We start from the raw sequence: 21,641 nt of genomic DNA on the forward strand, positions 1-21,641 counted from the left end.
GTTCCACTTTTACCGAACAAAAACCAAGGAAAATCGCGCCGAAAAATAAATCGAAAGAAAAGAAAAATACTGGCGAATACGGGGCACATAAAAATATTAAAAAACAAATAAAATGGAGACGGCCACACATGCCAGTGGTCCACGTGCTACGAATGTGTGTGTGTGTGTGCCTTGGATTTTCCTCAGTTTTCCTTTCGCTTCGTGTTGTGTTTACCCATTTTCCATGTGTACGCAAAATTATGAATGCCGTACAGACAGGGCGTATACGCAATATAGTCCCATCCACCCGCTGTTCTTGCTGCTCTTGCTCTGTTTATCTGCGAAGGCAGACCTCGTTTTGTTTTTAGAAGCTCTGGAAACATGAGGACAGATACTCCGCTTGCCGGTGCCTCGTCATATATCAATTTCAATTATCTGGCATTTCCGTTGAGGCCGTGGGCATTTCAAAAGCATTTCTCCTACATATAAATTATATTGGCAGCGACAAAAGGGACGACGGCCCAAAAAGGATTATGCGGCCTGCAATTTAACTTGGGTCCTGGTCGTCCTGCTACTGGTCCTGGCTTTTATCAGCCGCAACTGACACCAGCAGGCCCTCCGAGGAGGGCGTGAAAAATGAGTCATAAAATGCAAATAAAATTCGAGAGTCCTTTTCGCACCAGAAGTTTGCCTTTTATGTGCCTTCTTAAAGAGTTCTTTTCATAGATTTCAGAGAGTTTTTTTTTTCCATTTCCGTTCTCGTGTTTGCTTAACCTTTTGTGTAAAGTTCAACTTGCTCGTTAATATCTTGATAAACATTTGTTCTAGCGCTGGATTTTCCTTCGCTGGCATTGCGCCATTCGCCAATTTGGTTCGGGTTTACATGAGATAATTAACACGCCTCACCGCAGCACCGATTTTATGGCCAGCACTTTTGCTCAATTCGCAGCTCATCTGCGGAAAATGGCATCCCCGTATGGCATCGTCAACATATGTCTGGTCTCCATCCAGTTTCCAGCTCCCGATCCCTGGATTTCTGATTATTCTTGTGGTGGCAAAATGCATTTGGCGGTTGCCTATAACATCCGCATAATGCAAACAAACAAGCTGTCGCCATCGAAATTGGACTTTATGCATACGGTGTATGGAGCACAATAAATTTTTAATGCCATACCCGCTTCTCTCTGCTCTGCATCGATTTGCGGCTGGAGTCCAATAATAAAAAAAATTCAATATTTTCCTTCAGTTACTTAAAAGTGCTATAAAAATAATAAAGGCCAATGGCGGAAAATGTAATTTTCCTTTCGCCCAACAAATGGCTTTGGGTTTATCATATTCATTGCAAATTATCGGCTAAATGCTTTTATGGCTTGATTCTGGCGCCCCTCTAAAAGGATATTCATCGATGTGAGTGTGAGTATGAGTGTGTGAGTGTGCGGAAATGGTTTCCATTTGGTGGAATCAACGACTGACTGGGGGATTCATTTGAATTCGATGGGGTGTGGGGCCAAGTCGTGATACCTCTCCATTTTTTTTGTTCTCTCTTCTTTAGCCAATTCCTCTTCCAATTCTGTTTGATTATTACAGATTCATTCCGCTCATTTCTGAACTGATTGCTTGGCTGAGCTAATCGATTTTTCTTGTTCTGCCCCCCATACAACCGTTCTGCTTTTGGGTTACTCCACTTTGGCTTAGCACCGCCAGTAGGATGGGGACATTATTGGCCACCTACTTGAGCTTCTTTGGGCCATAATTCTGCGGCTGTATTCGCGTTTAATGTGTGTCAAGTGCCACATTAATGCTGGTCGTCAAGGATTAAGTGGCCATTACTTGTCCGGACTTGCGGACTTTGGTTTGGCTTATCTAGGGTGTCGCTTGCCAGCTCATTGATGATGATGATGATTCATTCATTCAGCGGTGGCCAATCGACAACGCTGATCGTTGGGCCATGAATGCTGCACATGCTCTACTCCACTCAGCTCATTTATTATCTATTACACAATTTTCTGTTGCAAATTGGCTCGAATTTCGCAATTACACCTGGCGCAGCTGAGGCAAACGAGTTCCAATGACTGCCAATGAGTCAGGCACAGGCGCACAGGCTCTAGCAGCCGCCGTCGAGGAAAATGCTTTCTCACCCACTCCCAACTAGACAGCCATCCCTGTTTCTGGCCAAAATTGGTAGCACACGCAAATGTGCAAACTGTTGGCCCGGCCAGCGATGTTGCGGGTGCCTAGCGAAGCGCTCAATGGCGGAAGTTGCAACGCCAGCTGCCGTGGCACGCTCTTTCCAAGCGTTTTCTAGACCAGGCCCATAACCACCAAACATCGAACACCGACCCTTTCCCAAGCTGCTGACAGCTGTTTGCTGTTTGCTGTTTACTGACCAACTGGGCTTGGCCGTGGCCCAAACAAAGCAAATGAAGCAGCACAATCGAATGCGGCCTGGGTTCAATATTATGATGCCCCAGTACTCTGTGCAACAAAGGGTATATTGGGTGAGTCATGAGTTGTTACCGCTTTTTTATCTGCGATATTCAAGCTCGATCTTTTAATTAATCCAGTGAATGTATAATGCGCATACTTTAATTAACCATAATTAATTATATTTATATGTTAAGTATTGGGAACAGGGTATCCCAAATGCGGGACTCGCCTGTGCCACTTCTTCCATCTTTGTTTTTCGGTAATGACAAGCGATCTCCGATCATTTTCTGCCAATTTTCCCATTCCGACCAGAAGCAAATCGAAAAAGGGTTGCAGCCGAGACTCGTTAACTACCGCCGCTCACGTTTCATTCATTCTTGCAAAAAAATAAAAAAAAAGATGGAAAATTATCTGTGCCGCTGCATCAAAAGCGCCGGGAGCTGGGAGCTTCCCTACTCCACAGTCTAATCAGTGACAACCCAACGAGAGCTGCTGCCATCGGAAAAACTGCAATTGAATTCATTTCGCTATGCGATCTTTCACAGTTTTCCCTGGGCTTTGGCTTTTCCTTATCTCAGCGACTGTCGACTGTTCCTGCTACTGCAGCAGATACAGATACAGCTACTACAGCTACTGCTCTTGCCTTTGCTGTCGTTTTGCTGTCAAGTGCAATTATGTGCCACCATTCACAGCGACCTTTGACATTGCCGCCATAGACCCACAAAAAGAGACTGGCGTCATGGGGCAGCGATGGAGGTTGGTGGATGGAGTGCAGCGATGGAGGATTGCGGATTAAAATAGAAGGGCACCGCTGGATGGCTTTTTTGTGGCACGCCAGTCAACTGCTTAAATCAGCTTTATGGCCAATAATTAGGTACAATTGTGTTTGGATAACAAAATGTGCGCTTCTTGGGAGATTTTTATTTATATCTACAGCTGAGTTCAATCAAATATAGTGTTATAATATAAAATAATAATTTAACTTATTAACTTATATTATATTATCTATGCAAGATCTATTTTATACCCATGCTAATTTTCCAACGAAATATATATATGTTTTTGCGTTTGATTTTTGTTCATGGTTGTAAAATTAATTTGTGCCAACAAGAACACGATTTTCAAAATACATTTCTGTTGAGATAATTGTTTCGCAGAACAGCCTTTGTGTTTATTTAAAACATATTAAAAAGGGCAATGAACAAAAATCGACCACTTCGTAAAAACAAATCTATTGAGTTTCATAATATATAAATGTTTCCATGTATTCCTATACATTCTTGTTGGAAAATTAATTGTGTACCCTAGATGAAAATGTTCAGCTGAGTGCGTGGGCGTAGCCTTAACCTTCGGAATGGCCACTTCAGAGGAAAAAGGAAAATGGAGGAGGTTGTCGTCGTTTTAACATTAATACAGAAAATGCTTGCCAAAAGATGGTTGCTGTCAATTATTTAGGCATTAATTAAACACTTTGACTGTTTCTGTGGTCGTTCGATTCGATTGACATTCTTTGAGGAAAACGATTTTACCTGCCCAGCTGGACCACACCTCCCCCTGCCTCACGAAGCGCCTGGCCGACTGGCTTTTCAATTAAATTTATTTGGCCCCATTGTGCGAGCCGACTCTACGTGAGTCTTGGCCAAATGGCAACTAATTTGCATTTCCAGCCGAGAAGGGGGCCGCATGTGAAGTTAAAAGTTATTGGGCCATAAATAACGCTCTGCCAAATTCTAAACAAACATTTCTTCGACACTGTGTCGACCGTGTTGGGATACTGTGAAAGTTTTCCACTTGATGCTGAATCCAGCGCCAATCCTGCCCAACTTCTGCCTCCCCCCTTTTCGGTGGGTGGAAATTAGCATAAAAGTTTTTGGCGGTGGAGGGTGCAGCACTTTTGGCATTTTTAGCTCTTGCCGCCTTCCTATCGTAAAATTTAAGAAATTTTGCGCACACACACATGTGGAACCATAAATGGACCAATTTTCAATGCGTCTTCCGCCTTTTGTTCCGCCAACTTTTCCCATACCAAAAACCACCCAAAAATCAACTTGTGGAACAATCAACATTTTAGTGGGTGGCGGTGGGTGAAAGGGGGTTTTTTAGAGGGTGCGGCGCCAAATTGCTTAATTGAAAGCCAAGCCAAATTAATAATTGCCCGCGATTGGCGCCTAATTGTTGCAAATAGGAAAAAGGCGTGCGACCCACACCGCGTATACGCAATGTTTGTGTATTCTTTAACGCGCCGCTCTTTTGACCTTTTCAGCGAGCGAAGCGCGCGTGCTGAAAGCTTTTTCAATTAGCCAACAATTCATTTGCATTCTCGTCGAAAATTATTCCCCACAAAATACTTTAAAAGATTTCGCCTTTTTTCTTGATGCTTTTAAATAGGTTTTTCAGTTCAGCGTAAGATCAATATGGTTATTGGAAACATATCAGCTTAGTTTTAAAAGTTTTATTGCATATCTCAAGCTTAACCTTTAGCAATTTATTAAAGATGCTTTAATTTGTAAACTTCTCAGAAATCGTATTATTTGAAAAAGGTTCGCAAATTAATTTGACACTAATTTATTGCCCTTAATACCTATTTTCGGAAGTCTTTGTTGATCTTTAAGAACTTGCTTGGCCTACTGGTTATATTCCTTAATGCGAATGCGAACTAGAGCGGAATCAGCTTGTTTGCAAGTTTATAGGGCGTGAAGAAAATGTATCCTGCCTTGTCCTGGCTGCGCTCAATTAAATTTGCGTTTTGCCAGAACTCTGGGACGCTGTGCTGGGCTTTTCTTTGAATTTTAATTAAAATACATTTTGTCAGCTGTCGCTTAAAGTTGTGAACTTTTTTTTTTGGGTGTGGGCCGTAAGCCGCCTCATAATTGGCTGGTAATGTGGGTGGGTGCTCTTTGGATGGATGAGTGGGCCACTTGAGTGGGATTATGCAAACAGCAGAGAGAACCAGGACAACAGAACAGCGGCTACTAACCCACTCCTGACCATGACAAATAGTGGGGGATTCCCTTGTCCTTGTCTAGGCTAAATTAAAATTGTGACTTTGGCACTTGTTGGCATACGAAAACAGTGGCTCTCATTTTTAATGAGCTAACCAAAAGCCCCGGGGCTAAGGAGTACTTTTCCTGGCCTCCGGCTCTCGAATGTCCCTGGGTCTGCGCGCATCTGGCATCTGGGTAGCTGGGTAGCTGGGTTGCTGGCTATCTGGCAGCTGGGATCTTGGCCAGCTCTTTTTTGTGCCCAACTTGGCCAACAGACGAGTGCGTTTGTCAGCCGGGCTTGCCTTTTGTTATTAGTTTGTCAAGCTGTCGCTTTGGTCTATTGTGCGTGGGTGGGTGCACTTTGCCATGCCGATTATCTCTGTTTTATTTGTCTGTGCCACTGGCTTTCTTCCCTCTCCATTCTTCTTTACCCCTTGCCAAATAATCAAGGGGATCCCTCTCTCTCTGGGGGCACCACCAACAGATTGTCCTGGCATTTGGCAAAAATAAAAGGACAGCTGTTTCGCATCTATTTCAGCTTTCATTCTTTACACACCTCCTTGGCGTTTTTATTTCTCTGTGGGCCTTTTAATTATTCAAATTTATTTGTCGGCACAATGTGTGTGTTCTTGCCCAGCTCTTGACATATTAATAGAAGACAATCAGGAAGCGAAAGTGGGCGTGAGTGCGTGCGGGGGCGTGGCAGCTGCTGCCTTTAATGAAACCACAGTGAAAGTTTTTAATGAGTTTCGATTCAGTGCACGACGCAGGACCATGTCTAACACACACAAGGCATGGTTGCACTGGAAATAAATTTAGGGAATTAATATGAAATAAAAGAAATTATTATCCATAAGAAATTTAAAGTTAGTTTGATAGACAAAATCAAAAATGGCACAAAATCAAATGTTTTTTCTACAATTTATATGTTTCTATGTAATTCTTGACTTATTGATATACGATTTGGTGACTCCAATGCTTATTCATGACCACATTATCTCTCTGTGCACGCCTTCAATCAGCTGCGTATTTCCGTATTAATTAAGTTTGCTTAACCCAGCATCCCCACACCAATCTACTCCCAACGATTGGCAATCCAAGTCCCCGGGCCACTTTCGCTGGGGCGCCAGGACTTTCCCTCTGATCTTTGCCCAGGCAAATAAGGAAAAAAATCGAGCAGCAATCCTTCTTGAAGTCACCCACCTTGGCGCCTAGAAGAAGTTTTGCCCGGGATCCTTAGGTAAACTTTGCACGTGGCTTTAATTGCTTTCGCTCTGTCTGCTGCTCTCCACGTTATCTGTGCCTGGCCTGCGGCGAAGGTTTCCCTTTGATTAAAATTACTTTTGATTAGTTAAATGAGTGCGGCACTCGGAATTGGAAAAGTCAATAGCTTACAAGAATGCTTGGCAGAAGTGGTTTGTAGAAAATGTGTCGATAATTCAACTGCAGCCTATAAAAATGCCAGTCACACTCGCAATCTCTCAGGATTTGGCGCAAAGTCCATTGCAGTCGCTTTCTTCCGTTGCCTTGGAAAGTGTCCAAAGTCCTTACGAATGCTCCTTGGAAGCGTGTCAAGTGCAATGCAGTGGAGCCCAAGGGCCAAAGACTACATTGGTCGAGAGGAACATTTGTCTGCCATATGCTTGACATCCAGCGGAAGTGGTGGCCACATATTGCCCGGCCAGTGCGCTCAATAGCTTTTGAACTATGCTTTAATATGCTTTTAAATGAAATATTTAAGATATACATACATATATGTACTTTATAAACAAATGACACCTACATATCGGATGGGCGTGGATTGCGTGTCAGCAGTCTCCCACTGACAGCAGTGAAAGATAAATAAATACTGGGAACTAAATCATATTTTTTGGCAATGACACAAAAATCTTTGAAATTCGTTGATAAAAATAAAGCGCTGGCCACTAAAACCATGGACAACGTTGCGTATGCGTACTGTTTGAAATGCCATAAAAATTGTTGCGAAAGAGTTTGCGTATTCCGGGTGGGCCAGGTCATAAAACTCACAGCGAATAAAGCGTGAAAAATATTGCTAAAAAAGGCGAAAAAACTGGGTTTATTTCACTTGTTTGCTTCATATAGAATTGCTTTTTAATACTGACATCTCACTTTGCGCTCCATTTATCTCCAGCAAATTCAATTTACAAACTGCCCCGACAACCATTATCTAATTAAGAGCTCCATCTTTCGGATCCGTGCCCGATTTCATTGGACTCCGTTTCGGGCGTTTTTCTATTTTCCAAACGACATTTTCCCAGCAATTAAGATAAATGTCAGTTTGGTGCAAAATGTTAAGCAACATTTTAATCAATTTTGTCAATTAAAAGGAATGAACAGACATTTGGAAATGGCTGCAGCCCGGCAAAAGGGAATGTGAACCAATGTGAGCCAAACTGACAACGCTTTTCCGTAGGTCGACAAAAATTTAATTAAAAAATTGGCAAAGTGAGGCATTCGTCGACGAGCTAGCTCTCAAACAATTTAGCTCGTGTAATAGAAGAATCGAATTAGCAAAGAACTTTGAGGCAGCAGCAAAAGTTTTTAGCCATTTTGGATCGTGAATCATGGCATTCCGTTGAGGTATGTCTTATAAATTATTAATGAGCAGTAGTAAACAATCGAATCGAATGCACAATGCCAGCATTCGGAAACTAAATCGAAAATAAATAGCGCGTCGACAGGTATTAATAGAAAATCGTTCCGTACACCTTGACATTGGCTTTTCTCACGAACAACTGGCGAACAATTGTTGCAATGTCCTTATGGGGGAATTCAAGTTGCGTGAGGTGGCTAAAAAAACTGGCCCCCAATCCAAAATCCAAATTGCTTTTAACTTTTTGCCTTTCAGTTGCGAAAGTCGGGCGAAGTTTACTTGCTTTTTTGTTGCCAGAGCGAGCACACAAATTGCTATATAATGTGCGTGTCCTCGTTTCGAGTTCGTTTCGTTTCTTTGCCATTTTTCTCGCGATTTTCACCGGGAAAGTATCATTAACAGATCGCTACAGGGAGGCAGATATCGCAACTGCATTTTCTTTCCTATTTTTTTTTGGTTTTCCCCCGAACTTTGCCTAATGTTTTCCCATTTTCGTTTGTCCACACCCGTTTTTTTCATAACTCCCAAGTTGCGTGCCATTAGGCATTGTCCCCAAAAAATAGTAATAATACATTGCTCGTTTTAATATATTTCTTTTACGACTCGAAACATTTCCGCCGACGGCCACACGTTAGGCATATTGATTTTTGTCTCCCTTTTCATATTACTTAAATTAAAGTTGAATAGCGGCAACTGGCAATTGAAGTGGAAAATTTTAGTTGGCAGCAGAATTTTTCCCAAAACTTTCCCGCTGAAAAACGCTTTTCTTCACACCATTGAGCCCAAAATGTGATGGAAAATTGAAGTGCGCCCCGAAGAGTTGCCTTCAACTGTCGGCGGCTGTCAAATTTGTGAAAAAGCTGCACATTCGTCTTGCAACTGCTGTCTTTGGGAGTGGATATATGTTCGGGCCATTTGTCATAGATTTTTCGGTTCGCTTCGTCGACTTTCTTTTGTTTTTTTTTTGTTTCTTAGCTGCCATAGGGAGTCTAAAGTCAAAATTAATTGCCAGGCTGGGATTGGTATGGCAAATTGCATTCCATTGTTGGCTAGCTGTTGGAATGCATATATCGCTCATACGCACCGTCATCCCGGCTGGCACTTAACATATTCAAACGGGCAATGGGGTGTTCATATTACGCTAACAAGCACGTGTCCTGGCCCCTTGGGGAATGTGTGCTAGCCGGACGTGTTTGTTGGCAATCTGTACCTGGCACAAAAGTGGATGCCAAGAGGATCTAAGCTGCATTGTCTGGCCTGCATAAATTGACTTTAACATGCATTTATGCGCTCCAAAGCTCGGCCGGCTCGGCTAGCACGGCTTTTCCGGGCTCCTCCTAGCATTTTCCTGGCATTTTTGTTGCCCCAGTTAGCCTTGGTAATTATATTTGCTCTGGTCTAATGGGAAAGGCAACTGCACAAGAGCTTCTGTGCCTGATGCACCACAGATGCTATTGTTCTAGTTAGGCAATTGACGCTTCTGACTCGGAACAATAATGAAACTGGATCCGCATCGGTGCTGTTTGTGTGTGCTATCATTTGGGCGTCGTTGCTGAAATTAGTTTTACACTCGAGTCCAGAGGTTGGCACAGGGGAAAATACAATATAATGAAAGCCGAAATTGAATTAGAATGTTATTGGTTTAATGTACAAAAATGGTATGCATTTTAAGAAATAAATGATATGATATTCTGTGATAAATAAACTAATTTATTTAAAATTCCTAAGAATCAAGATTAAGCTTGTTTTATTAGTTCATGGATATGGAAGCTCTATTTTTCTTTGCGTGATCCGAGCTAGAATTGATTATAATTGCGGTCCAGTTTAGCTTAGATATCTGCAATGGCATGAAATTACTTCATAGCAGATTCTATTCTCGCACGGCGGATGCAGTCATTTAGGCTGATCCGCCGATTGCCAGACGCGGAGGCCAAGTTTCTGGATTTCACTCGCTTGCAGGCGACACAAAGTGAAATGCTCGATGGAAATGGAGATGAAGATGGAGTTGGAGTTGGAGGCGAAACAGAAAGCGAACATGGGACACACGGTCATCAAATCAAAGCTCAGCTGCGGCGGCGATTTGGCCATGGATTGAATGGCCTGGGAGTGGGCTAAAGTCAGTCGGTTGCAGGTAGTAGAAAAAGCCAAGATGCACGCACATTGGACATGGCCATGTTGCAGGCTAGAGTCAACATTTGGCGCTGGCTTTGATGCTTTTTACACAGCCTCCAACTGCGACTGCGTCTAGCTATTTCTGGATGTCTGTCTATTCCGACGGTGTTTGTGTACACGTGAAAAAATAAGTTGAAGTTTCTTAGAATGTACCATTAAGATATATAACTATTTTTCGTATTTAGTATAGAATATTTACAATGACTGAATTTGGCGAACGTTCTATTGTATGCCAAGCATGGTACTTTATATTTATTAACTTTTGTACCACTTTATCGCTGAGTGTAGCTCTCTAGTTGGCTGTATGTTTGTCTGTTCTTGGACATCAATGGCAATTGACCAGGTCTTGCCATTGCCTTTGCCTGTTTTTGCTGGCTGCCCTGGCTACTTTTTCATTAAGCAGTCGCGGCAAACACTCCCATCGCTTCGCCTCCGGCTCTGTTGTCCATTGGCATTGCTGAAATTGCGATGCAATTTTAGCCATATATGTACGTGCGATGGGGATTTGCAATTTTGACGCTTTAAAATGGCCAACAGGACGAACAGGAGGAGCTGTTTCCCAGAAACATAAAACCAATAATGTACCGACTAATTTGCATTTTGTAAGCAGTATTTTTTGGTTGAGCTAACCACTAACCGGTAAGCGGTAACCCAATTAAATGGAGTTCATTAACCCCACAGTGGCTGTGTTTAAGCCCTGGCAACCACCCAGCAGGTGGCCAAACAGAAACCAACACAGCTCCAACCGAAACCCCCAAGCCCCCAAACGGCTAAAAAACCAACCCCCAAAAAGCCACACAATTTATTTCAAAGGGCACCGCAAGTAAGCAACCACCCAAAGACCCAATTGCCCGCCACATCTGCCCAATAATAAGGTTGTTCAATAAAATGTGTGACCGGCCGGAGTAAATCCATGGAAATTGAGATGGGAATAATTGGAGGCGCCAAGCGTTTAAGTCTGTTTAGCAATTGTTTGTGAAATTTACACCAGCCGAATAAAAGGCAGAGGAGAGAAACGGAAATAATAACAACAATAACATGGTTAAATTGCTGTATAAAAATTAGCGGTCAGCATACACGCACAGTGGGGGCGGGGGATCAAAGACGAGGGGGGGGGGGCTGAGGGAGCATATAACGCTGATTGAATTATTAAAGCTGCTAATTAAACGCTTCCGCTCGTTTAGCTGCTGTGACGCATTACTCATACGCCCCGTGCTCTTTGCCCATTTGCCGTCCACTTGTGCGTTTGTGTAAGGCACGCAATTTATTTATTTTCATTTCTGTTTGCGCTTTGGCTTTATTTTCATCCCACAAAACTCTCCTCTTTGGAGATTCTATTCAAAGTTTCCCATTACTAAAAAAACAATTTTTAAACTGTTTGTGGCTTGATATAATACGAAACTATATTATCAAATTATTATCATTTAATATTAAATGTGATTTAGGCCACTTCGTGTGCAAACACTGCGGCTTTGCAGAAAAATAAATTATAAATCAAAATAAATTTAACAGTTTGGCAGATGAAATTTCATTTATATTTGATTTATTAAAAGATTACAAGTAAGAGATTAATTTTTCTAAAATATATCTTTGTATTAAATGTAATTAAAGGTATTGTTTACTATTGTTTACTACTCCTAATATTGGTATCAAAATAATCGCCTTGTGCTAAATTGGATTGTTACAAAATAAGAATCAAGGGGATGGAGCAGAGGCCTTTATTGTTCTCCTTCTGCTTTTTTTTTGGCCACTGGTCTGTTCTTTCATTACTTTGGTCCATTGTTTGCCTAAGTACTTCCAATTGATTTTCTGCTTTGTTATTATTGTTCCACTTGTGTGCGCTTTGTCGCCCTCAGTACTCGGTACCCCCAATTGTTTATGGCCAAGTCGAAGAGGGTGGTTGTTGTGTACGGTGTTCACTGTCCAAATGGTAACTCGTTTATTGATTTTACCTTTGACTAGTAAACTTTGCCGCCACCGTGGTTCCTGCACTCACTTTCTCTCTTTGAGAAAACAGAACTGAAACTTTTGGCGGAAACTTTGCGGCGATGTTATTCCAGCTGAAGTATGCCAAAACCAGGGCACATATAAATCAAGAAGACGGAGATGTTCCGTATCCCAGCACGATACGCTTGTCTAATCCCGGCTCATTTGATTTGCAATTACATGTGGAGAACAAGGCATGTCCACTGTCTGTGTGGCATGTCGGTTGTTGTATTCCCCGACTATGCTCGAACAAAACATTTCACTTACCCACAACACCCACACACGTATGTATCTCCGGAGGGATCGGGGTCAGATAGATCCCGACATGGTTGCCTCATCATAATATAAATACTCTCGCCTCATGATGCATTTCTTGCATGCTGGCGTGGTGTGGCAGCTGCATTTGCATAATGCATTCCGTTTCGATTCGCTTTGTTTAAAAAGAACCCGAATATCTGTGGGATACTACATACCATATAGATAGATATATATGGGTCACCGCTGGACAGCAGCCAACAGAAACTTTTACTTTTCCATAGGGCCGATATAAACTGAACCGAAGTGAACCGAACTGAACCTGAACTATGGGGCCAATAAAACTTGATACTCCACAATTGAGCGAGGGGAGTTAATGAAGTGAGGCGAAAGTCGTAACAAAGAACAAACAAAGAATGCAACTAAAGTTCCCCCAACTCATATTTTTTTTTTATTATCACAGCTCAGATAATAGTTTATGGTTTTTTCTTTGCTTTTCCATTTCTTTCGCATCGTTTATTATTAGCTTAGAGTTTTATGTCTGTGGAGTGTGAAGTGCACGAAACAGAAAGCATAATTTGTATCTTTTTTTTCCACCGGAAACTGACTATTACATGGGCTAGTCATTGATGGATTAGGTGAGTAATGCCTACATATCCAATCGCACTCCCTGGCTGGGGCCAATCAAAGACCCCACCAAAGCCGGCTTATGCAAATGCAGACCCACAGACAGCAAGTCTTTGGTTTTTTATTAGCCATCGCGATGGTGAGACTCCTCACATGCAGGTTTATGGCCAAATGGAGAGAATAAATTGGAAGAACACTCCTCATAGAGTTTAAGTACAGGTATAAAATTGACAGTTTAAAACGCTTCAATAATTGCAAAAATGAGCATGATATTCATAAATTCTTTAACTGTTTAAATAAGAAATAAGTATTATATCTAGACATAGAGTTACATTTTGCAGTTTAAGATTTGATTATGATTTTCTCGCAGTGCACTTTTTTGCTCATTTCATTTGCACCTAGCGAGCTTCTTCTTCTTTCCGGTGTTTTTAGCACGGTGGAAATTCAGATGTTGATTTAACTTGCACTTAACTTGTTGCCGCGAGTGTTGGATAAAAGAAAGCATTTCACTTCACGCCACTTAGGCAGCCTGACTTTGCACTTTAGTTTCGAGTAGCTGATAAAGGGGGGCACACTTCCATTTCCAGCTGCAACCCCAAATCCCACGACATGATTTATTCGACCAGACAAACTCATTTGTTTGCAGTTTGCATTCGAGCTGCGCATTTTCCCGCTGGCTTAACGGCCAGCAAATTATCATAGTTGAGATATAATAGGGATGGGCGTGTTATTGGCCAAACGATTTGCATTTGCATTTTGGCCAACTGCAATTTGGAGATGAGTGGAGAGAAGACTTGCATTTCGCTTTCGACCAACCTTTGATTCGGTTTGAGCCAAGTTGGCCTGCGGCCCTGGCCACTTACAGCTCGTCAAATAATTGTTTTAAATTAAGCACAAGCCAAATGCCCAAAGTTATGCATAACAAAAACCAAAAAGACAGCTCAAAGTTTTGCCCGCCATCTCATTAAGTTGGCTCCTCCTGGCTGGATGATGCTAATGAAATGGCCTGAAACGAGGGTGATGGGTGGTTTGGTTTGCCTGTTGGTTATTGGGCGGGAAACCCAAACGGAAGTTAAGTTGCGCAACAGAAGGAAGGAAGGAACAGGACTGAAGACAGGATGGCCGAGACAGCAGAAAACTAAAACCCGAGATGAAAGCAAAACAAAAGCCAGGAGGAAGTACAACAGCCAGGAGATGCTGATTATCTGCGGTGGTTTTCACTGGGAGTTGGGCGGTGCAGAAGGTGGCAATGGAATTAACATTATTAGCGAAAATTCTTGGGGCTGCTTTCCCACTTCATCCCTGCAGTTTCAGGTTTAAGTTCGTCCTGTTGAGCTTGTTTTTAAATGTTTTACGCAAGCTTTTCTTTAAGACTGTGCGTTGTACTCAGGCACTAAAAAGGGATTTTGTACATATATTTTTTGTGCAGTTTTGTACTCTATGCAATTTAAGGAGCTTAAACTTTAGCTACTGTTCGTGCTAAATATTTTAATTTAAAACACACTTCACTTTATCATTGCTTCAATTAAAGAACTCAAAATCCCAGGCTATTAAACCAAGGCCAAGGCAGACTTTATTTAGCCTGCACACAAAATGAAAAACATTCACCAAAGAAATTCCTCTACACACATGCTTTTTACCCATGCCGCATCATCGATAAACAAATGAAGACATCAAATTCTCAATCAACAATTTTAAAACGAATTTCCAGTGAAGAGTTCGCAAAGTGGCCAATTAAATGTTTCAATAAACAGCCTGAATTTACTACTTATAAATACCATACGACTTGATCTATTTTCGTTGAGGCTTCAACATATCATCTCGCTTTTAATTTTTCGTTCTATTTTCCTAATTAATATTTGAATTTCCTACACATGTCGAATTAGTGGCGAAAGAGATTCGGGAAAAGAGCAAGAGCTTTTCCGCAGTTTTCTCGTTATTTCACATTTTTCCCCATGTTCTCATTTGCTTGTGTGCCCTGAAAACAATGCAATATTTTTTTTGCACATCAACACAAGTGTAAAGCAAATGTTAAACATGAAAGTGTGTAAGTGAATATGTGCATGGGGTTACTGAAATGTACTTTTCACATTTCATAATTTATTACTACACATTAAAAATTCCACCCACAAAGAGGTGTTAGCAGCGAAAGCTTTTAATGGCATTGACTGCCCAAAAATAGGCTTTAAAAATACACAAGTGTAAAGTACAGTGTAAAGTACAGTGTAAAGTAAATAAATTGTTGGTATTATACATATCATCTTTGAGATATTGCTGATAATACTTAATAAGATTTGATTTTGATTGCATCCTACTTTATCTAGCACAATCAAATGATTTAGATTTTAAGTACAATTTTAAGTTTAATCTCTGGTATATATCGAAACATAATACCCCTTTAGTGAATTAGCATTAAAACAAGAAAAAGCAATTGGTTGCACCCTGCAGCATTGCGACAAAAAATGTGGCACCAGGGTCAGGGGTTGCGTGTACACATAAATGTTTTTTTATATTTCATTTGGTTTTATTTTTTTTTTTTTGGGTAAATAAACCGGGAAAAATTATGTTTTCAACGCTTTTCCCGTCGTACCCGGCACAGCTGTGCAAACAAATGTTTCGCATTGTTGAAAGGCAAATCCAAAAGAGCAAAAGGGGCAGTGGAAGCCGAACATGAAAGCTGGTCCGGCCTAAAGCGCCATTAGCCATGACCGAAACGCTGGCGTATGGCTGAAAGGCAAGCCAAAAACCAAATCCTTTTCCAGAGTTTTTCACATTTTTTATGCATCGCCAAGGGGCTTTCTTTTATTCATTTTTTTTGCATATATTTTTTTTTTTGCCGGCCAACTAAGCTGTTCTAATCTGTTTGTCGTTGGCCATCGGCTAAACGTGCTCCTCAACCCATTTGAAACCCATCTAATTTTTTGTGTTGCGCCCCCTTCAAATCTCTTAATTCAACATTCAATTTCTTGATGATCTTAGTCGGGATTTATGGGGTGACTGTAAGAGCAGCTTAATTGCTTTTTTGTCCGAACAAATGGCAGGTAATATCTCAGGACACCTTGAGCATTTCGACTGTTTCGCACTGACGTCACACGGAGAGGGCAAACAGACGTGGCCAGCTTTTGACTTTTAACTTATCTTTCGCCCGAACGATCAAGTGTAAATAAACAAATGTATGGAAATAGAACTGGAAGTGGGGAAAATCGATTTCATTGCTCGCAATTAATGGATGGTGAAAACGCCATAGAAAGTGGAAGAAAAAACGTGAGTTGTTTCGCAAAACTCATAATCAAAACAGAATCTACAATATTCACCAATAAACGTAATGCGGGTCATGAACCTTTGAAACCTTAAATTGTATACACAGAAAAAGAAAACCAAACAATTATTTGTTATAGCAATAAATGGGTAATAAAACGGAATATCATTAAATAAACAAGTATGTATATGTGAATGTATTAAAGCAATTGTTCTCTAAAATTAGATAACTAACAAAAATCTTTCAAAATCATATCCATTAAGCACTAACTATGAAATTTGTAACGGTGAAAACAGTTAAAACGAATCCATATCTTTTGTTGTTTACGAAGGTAAAGTTATGGCCTTAAAAAAGTATGAACTCGGCTGGGAGCAAAGGCGTCTAGTCAGACGCAAAGATGTATAAAAGTTTACTACTTTGCAGGACGAAAGGGTCCACTCTTGGCCGGGGTTTTAATCAAAGTAAATGAATTTAAACGAAGCGACGAACAAAGTCCAGCGGCTATTTGCATAGAGCCGTCGCACTGGAATGGTTTTTAAGTGAAAAAAAGGATGCGAATGGCGCTGGGCGGGGAAAACTGAAAGGAAAATGGCGATGTGGGGTGAAAGGCAATAGGAAAAGATAGGCAAAAAAGAGTGAGCGAAACGCTTTTCCGAGTCTGAAGTTGGTTTTCTTTATTTTATTTGCGCGGGGATTTGTCTAGCTGGAGAGGATAAGCGCTCTGTATATCCTTGATCCTTTGTGTTTGCATGAATTTAATGCAATCCAAATATTTGTGGGCGAGAGTGAGAGTTTCGTTTCTGCTTTTTTTTCCCCCATACCATTTTCCTTGTTTTCAGCTCCATCTTCGGCTGCTTTCCGCTTTGAAAATGGCTTTTATGGGCTTTTGTGGGGAGTTTAAAGCCTCGTTTCATAACCCTTTGAATGGCAATGGCATGCAAATATCTATTTATATGTCCTGCCATGCTTGGATATATGAACTTCAGCCAGCGAGTATTTTAAAAATATATTTCTTAGCATCTGCATAATCATAAGTCTAGTTGGGCGAAGTAAACATTCGCCTTTACTGACTAATAAACTGCCTTCCAGACTTTTAGGGCACATGGCGTTCGTCAGGGCGTAGGTGGAAATCAATTAGCACTGGCATTACCTAGCTCAGTTGATGTTTCTCTAATAATTTTCTCAATTAATGTGCGTAAATCTATTTTCTGCCGAATATCAAAATTTGACTAGTGCTATTTTTGGATTAGCCCGAAAAAGTATGGATTCGGCACACGCCATATCCCTTATATCCACAGAACAGAACATTAATCATCCGGCGAATTAGCATTCGCAGAAATTCATCGCAATGTGGCGCAAAAATTTTCGATTTGTTTACCATAACTTGACATAGATCATGGAGAATAGACATATGCTGGCTGCCATAAATAGAAACCTTCTATTATCGTGAAATATTCCAAAAGATGTCTGCATAAGGACATTCGGCGAGGCGAAAAATGAACCCTCTTCACTATATACTTATTTCTGTTGTTCAAATATGTGTAGTGTGTGTGTGTTTGCATATATCTGATGGAATAGTAGGCGTTGGGGGCGTGACTGCTATCTCATGCACATTTTGTCACTGTCAGTCGACGATGGCAAATTCAGCGTCTCTTTCACTCTGCTGGCTGGACGTGGTTGTTGTCATGTCATTTCGCATTTAAATTGTTGTTGTCACTGTAATAAAATTCGCAAATCTAGGTCCATATCTACGCATTTGTTATCCTTGAGCTGCATTCGCCGTAAAACAAATACCCGAGCGCAAACAACACAAAAATTTTGCATTAAAATTGCAATTTTTATTTTCAAACAATTGCTGTCACCGCTGTTTGCATTCAGTTTTTGGCCATAAATTTGCACAAATCCACCAAGTTTATAACCATATGGTTGAGTGACAGCGAAATGAAAAACAAATTGATGGATCGTGGCCGATGTAAAACTTGGCAAAGGGCAGATCGTCGCTTAAATTTAGAAAATTGAACCAACTAAAAATAGGAATGCAGCTTACTGTGTCGAGGCTGTTGGCAACAGAATCGCTTGCGGTTATACAATATATACATTATACTATATATAAATTATTTTATTGCTGCAATTTTGTGTTATATATTTTTTTGGGGGAATTTTAAGAGGTTTACAATTTAATTAATTAACTTGTTTAAAGCCTGTCACTTTGGCTGTTGGGCAAACAGGAAAATCCTTTGTGGCCATTGTTTGAGCATTCAACAATAACAAATATCCTTTATTTCCATTGCAGTTCGTTGGCTGGGAAGAGGTGCCACGACCGAACACTCGAGCCGAGATTGTTCAGGCCATGCGACGCATAAGGGTGAGTATTACGCATACGCCGCGTGGCACGCAAATGAATTTTGGAAGCGTGGCGAGTGGAAAAGTTAACAGATTTCCGAGCGTAGGATATTCGCATCTCCGGCTGCCAATTAAAGAAACTTTTTATCCGGGCTGCAGGCGGTTTTAAAGGTTTCACATTTTACCATCTCCCAATTCCCGAAAAAACAGGCAACACTTTGCGTTTGCCAGCGCCACATACTTTGATTACAGTTACACATATATGTACATATGGCCAAAAGGCAGAAGGAAGCTGGCTCGAAGAGAAAAAACCATTCTAGTAGCATAAAAAGTAACGAGGCTTGTTTATTCTTTCCCTTTTCCATCGCTCCAAGAAGTCGTGCGTGCCCTGGCTTAAACCGAGTTAGCCGCGTTTTCCCTTCTTTTGGATGGAGAATGGAGAAGTGGAGCAGGGAAGACGTGGTAAATTTGGCGCTTGTTATTGTCATGTCTGTGCCATTAGGCGAGCCGTCACAGGCAGTCAAATGTTAATTGAAAATTCTGGAATTACGTGGCCCCACTTCGGCGGAAAACTTATACTGTTTTTTTTTCTACCCCACAGTACGAGTGCAAAGTGCAGAATCTGAAGAAGCGAAAGGTCACCATTCACATATCAGTAAATGGCGTGCGCGTTGTGCTCAAAAAGCGTCGTCGAAAAGTAAGTCAATGCCTAACTACATATATTTGTTTGGTATAAATGAACTACTTGTTGTTTAGAAAAAGAACTGGACCAATGACCCCGAGGACATCGAGTTGCTCAATCATCCCATCTATAGAATATTCTACGTGTCCCACGACAGCAGCGATCTCAAGATATTCAGCTACATAGCGCGCGATGCCAGCACGGATACGTTCAAGTGTTCCGTCTTCAAAAGTCACAAAAAGGTGAGTTTCCAGATTCGAATGTTTGCCCTAGGCTTTTCCTTTTAGCCCGACCAATGAAATGTTTATGTCCGCAAATCGCACAATTCGCGGACTACATGTGACTTACTTGACATTACGATTACCATTCGCACTGCATCCCGCATCGCCATCCATGGAATCTCTAAAAATAGGAACCCTGCTCTAGTGCGAACTGTCTAGTGGCATGCAGCTTTTTGGCTAGTATCCAGCATGGGAAAACCGAAACGAAAACAACTAGCAAATAAACAAAAAAAAATGCACGCTATAAAGAGCAAAGTGCAGTTTATTAGATGTGCTAAAATTGCGTCCTATTTGATCTAGTTTCCATTAATTGGTAGTGACTAAAAGTGGGTGGAAAAATACTGGGAACACGAATTTTTCGGAAGCAGGCTAATTAAAATTCATTTTTTTTTAAAGATACAAAAATATAGCACATTATGATGTGTGAATAAACTTTGAGCTAATAAATAGTAAAATTCATTAAAACTTTTGAATATTTAATAATCAAAATTTATCGTTGTAAATTTTCATTTTTACTTAATTAAAAATGTGCAAGTTATTCAAATTTTAAATCTTAATTTTATACCATTTTGTTTGCTTATAACTATTTGTGTCACTTTCGCCATCACTTCTCGCATTCGGTTCTATTTATCGAACCAATCATTCCATGGTTATTTTTCATTGTCAATTTGGCCGAGTCTAGACCAATTTTTCATTGGCCATTACAGCGCATTGGGATCTAAACCAGCCCGGCGAAAAGTAAGTCGCAACTGTCCGTCAGTCTGCTGGCCAGCCGGCGCATCCATTTCCGTGTTATATGGCTATGTCTATGGCCAGTGGATCGGCAGAGATTCGGCCATTTGCGCGGCGACATCGCCCCCCATTCATCAGATTTTACTTTGTGGTCGCCTGGGGGAAATGCATTTGCTTTGATTTCGGTCCGAATGCGGTCTCTTGATTAATTCCAAGTCAGATATCTACCAAATTTATGATTAAAGAGCACGAAGCACGAAGCACGAAGCAAATTTATGATTAAAGAGCACGAAGCACGCAAAAAAGAATCGTCTGGCCTTCAACTTTAGTCGGTAGACAATGTCAAGTTGGCATTTCTATTTTTTCCTTTCTAATTAGTCGATGTCGATGTCGAAGTCGATGTATTTTTGGTTTCTCAAAATGTCTGACAAGTGACACACAAGAAATTAAGGCCAGAGGTAGAAGGGTAGTAAGCATATGTGTACAGCGGCATTATCATCATCTACACGACGACTGCACGTGTCGAAAATCGCGCATACGCCGTGTCCGTCAGAGGAAAGCTTCGTTGCACCTGAGACAGGCATTGGCTATACAAGTATCATCCAGGCATTTGTTGTACAAGTTACAGCCAAGTGCAACCCAATTTGGAAGCTGAATACAACACAAACTCGGGCAGATAAAGCGATAAAAGGTATATGATTAATGGCTAAGCTGGAATGGCCAAAACGGAAAATGGCCGAAACAAGTGAAAGATACCGCTTTGTTTACTTCCGCGAAACACAAAGCAGTGGCGTCACAGCGTTGCCTGCAATCACGCATACGCCGAGTTGGACCGGCCTTAGGGGGTTTCGCCGATCGGTTCGCTATATGGCTTCGTTGGAACGGCAAAGAAAAACCAAAACAAAAGCAGCATGTAGCCATGTAGATGTGGCCAACAGCTGAGCGGAAAAGCTTAGCGGGAAAAGCTTTTCCATTTAGCCGGCTACAATGCGATCTATATATCCACATCGATCGGCCATCTCCTCTCCCATTTCGGTCTTTGTCCAGTGCGTTCTAGACGACGCCCCTTTGCAGACGTGCGGCGATTCACAAAACGTTTGATCACAGACAAAATATACCAAATTATGCAATAAGTGCGTGAGTGTTCGTGAAGTGAAACGTGCTAAAAATGAAAATAATAATAAAAAGAAAAGAAAATAAGTTTAATTAAATTTATAAGAATATTTCTGCCACCTGAAAAACAACATCCCCTTCAATAAAAAAAAAAACTCAACATCGCCTGATGCCAATGAAATTAATA

The 21,641-nt window shown here is 41.1% G+C and overlaps 1 protein-coding gene and 1 long non-coding RNA gene across 8 annotated transcripts in view; one reads left to right on the forward strand and one right to left on the reverse strand.

The window, feature by feature from the left end:
• Positions 1–21,641, forward strand: part of LOC6605057 (capon-like protein) — a 43,954-nt gene that overhangs the window by 9,473 nt on the left and 12,840 nt on the right. For 3 of the 6 annotated variants that reach the window (XM_032717292.1, XM_002029862.2, XM_032717290.1), the window contains exons 3-5: positions 18,597–18,668; positions 19,248–19,343; positions 19,403–19,570. In XM_032717292.1, the coding sequence (XP_032573183.1) occupies positions 18,597–18,668; positions 19,248–19,343; positions 19,403–19,570 (336 nt within the window). Of the gene's footprint in view, positions 1–18,596; positions 18,669–19,247; positions 19,344–19,402; positions 19,571–21,305; positions 21,479–21,641 lie in introns of those variants that run through there. The other 3 variants (XM_032717291.1, XM_032717289.1, XM_032717288.1) reach the window with 3 other exon arrangements.
• Positions 6,303–7,255, reverse strand: LOC116800894. Of its 2 annotated transcripts, none has more exons than XR_004361655.1 (3): positions 7,174–7,255; positions 6,786–7,110; positions 6,303–6,715 (listed from the first exon to the last, which is right to left on the reverse strand). It is a non-coding gene; the product is annotated as an uncharacterized LOC116800894 (long non-coding RNA). The 2 variants fall into 2 exon arrangements; XR_004361656.1 differs by having other exon boundaries at positions 6,786–7,087; positions 7,142–7,255.

The sequence above is a fragment of the Drosophila sechellia genome, chromosome 3L (genome assembly GCF_004382195.2).
Source record: "Drosophila sechellia strain sech25 chromosome 3L, ASM438219v1, whole genome shotgun sequence".
NCBI classification, from domain to species: Eukaryota; Metazoa; Arthropoda; class Insecta; order Diptera; family Drosophilidae; genus Drosophila; species Drosophila sechellia.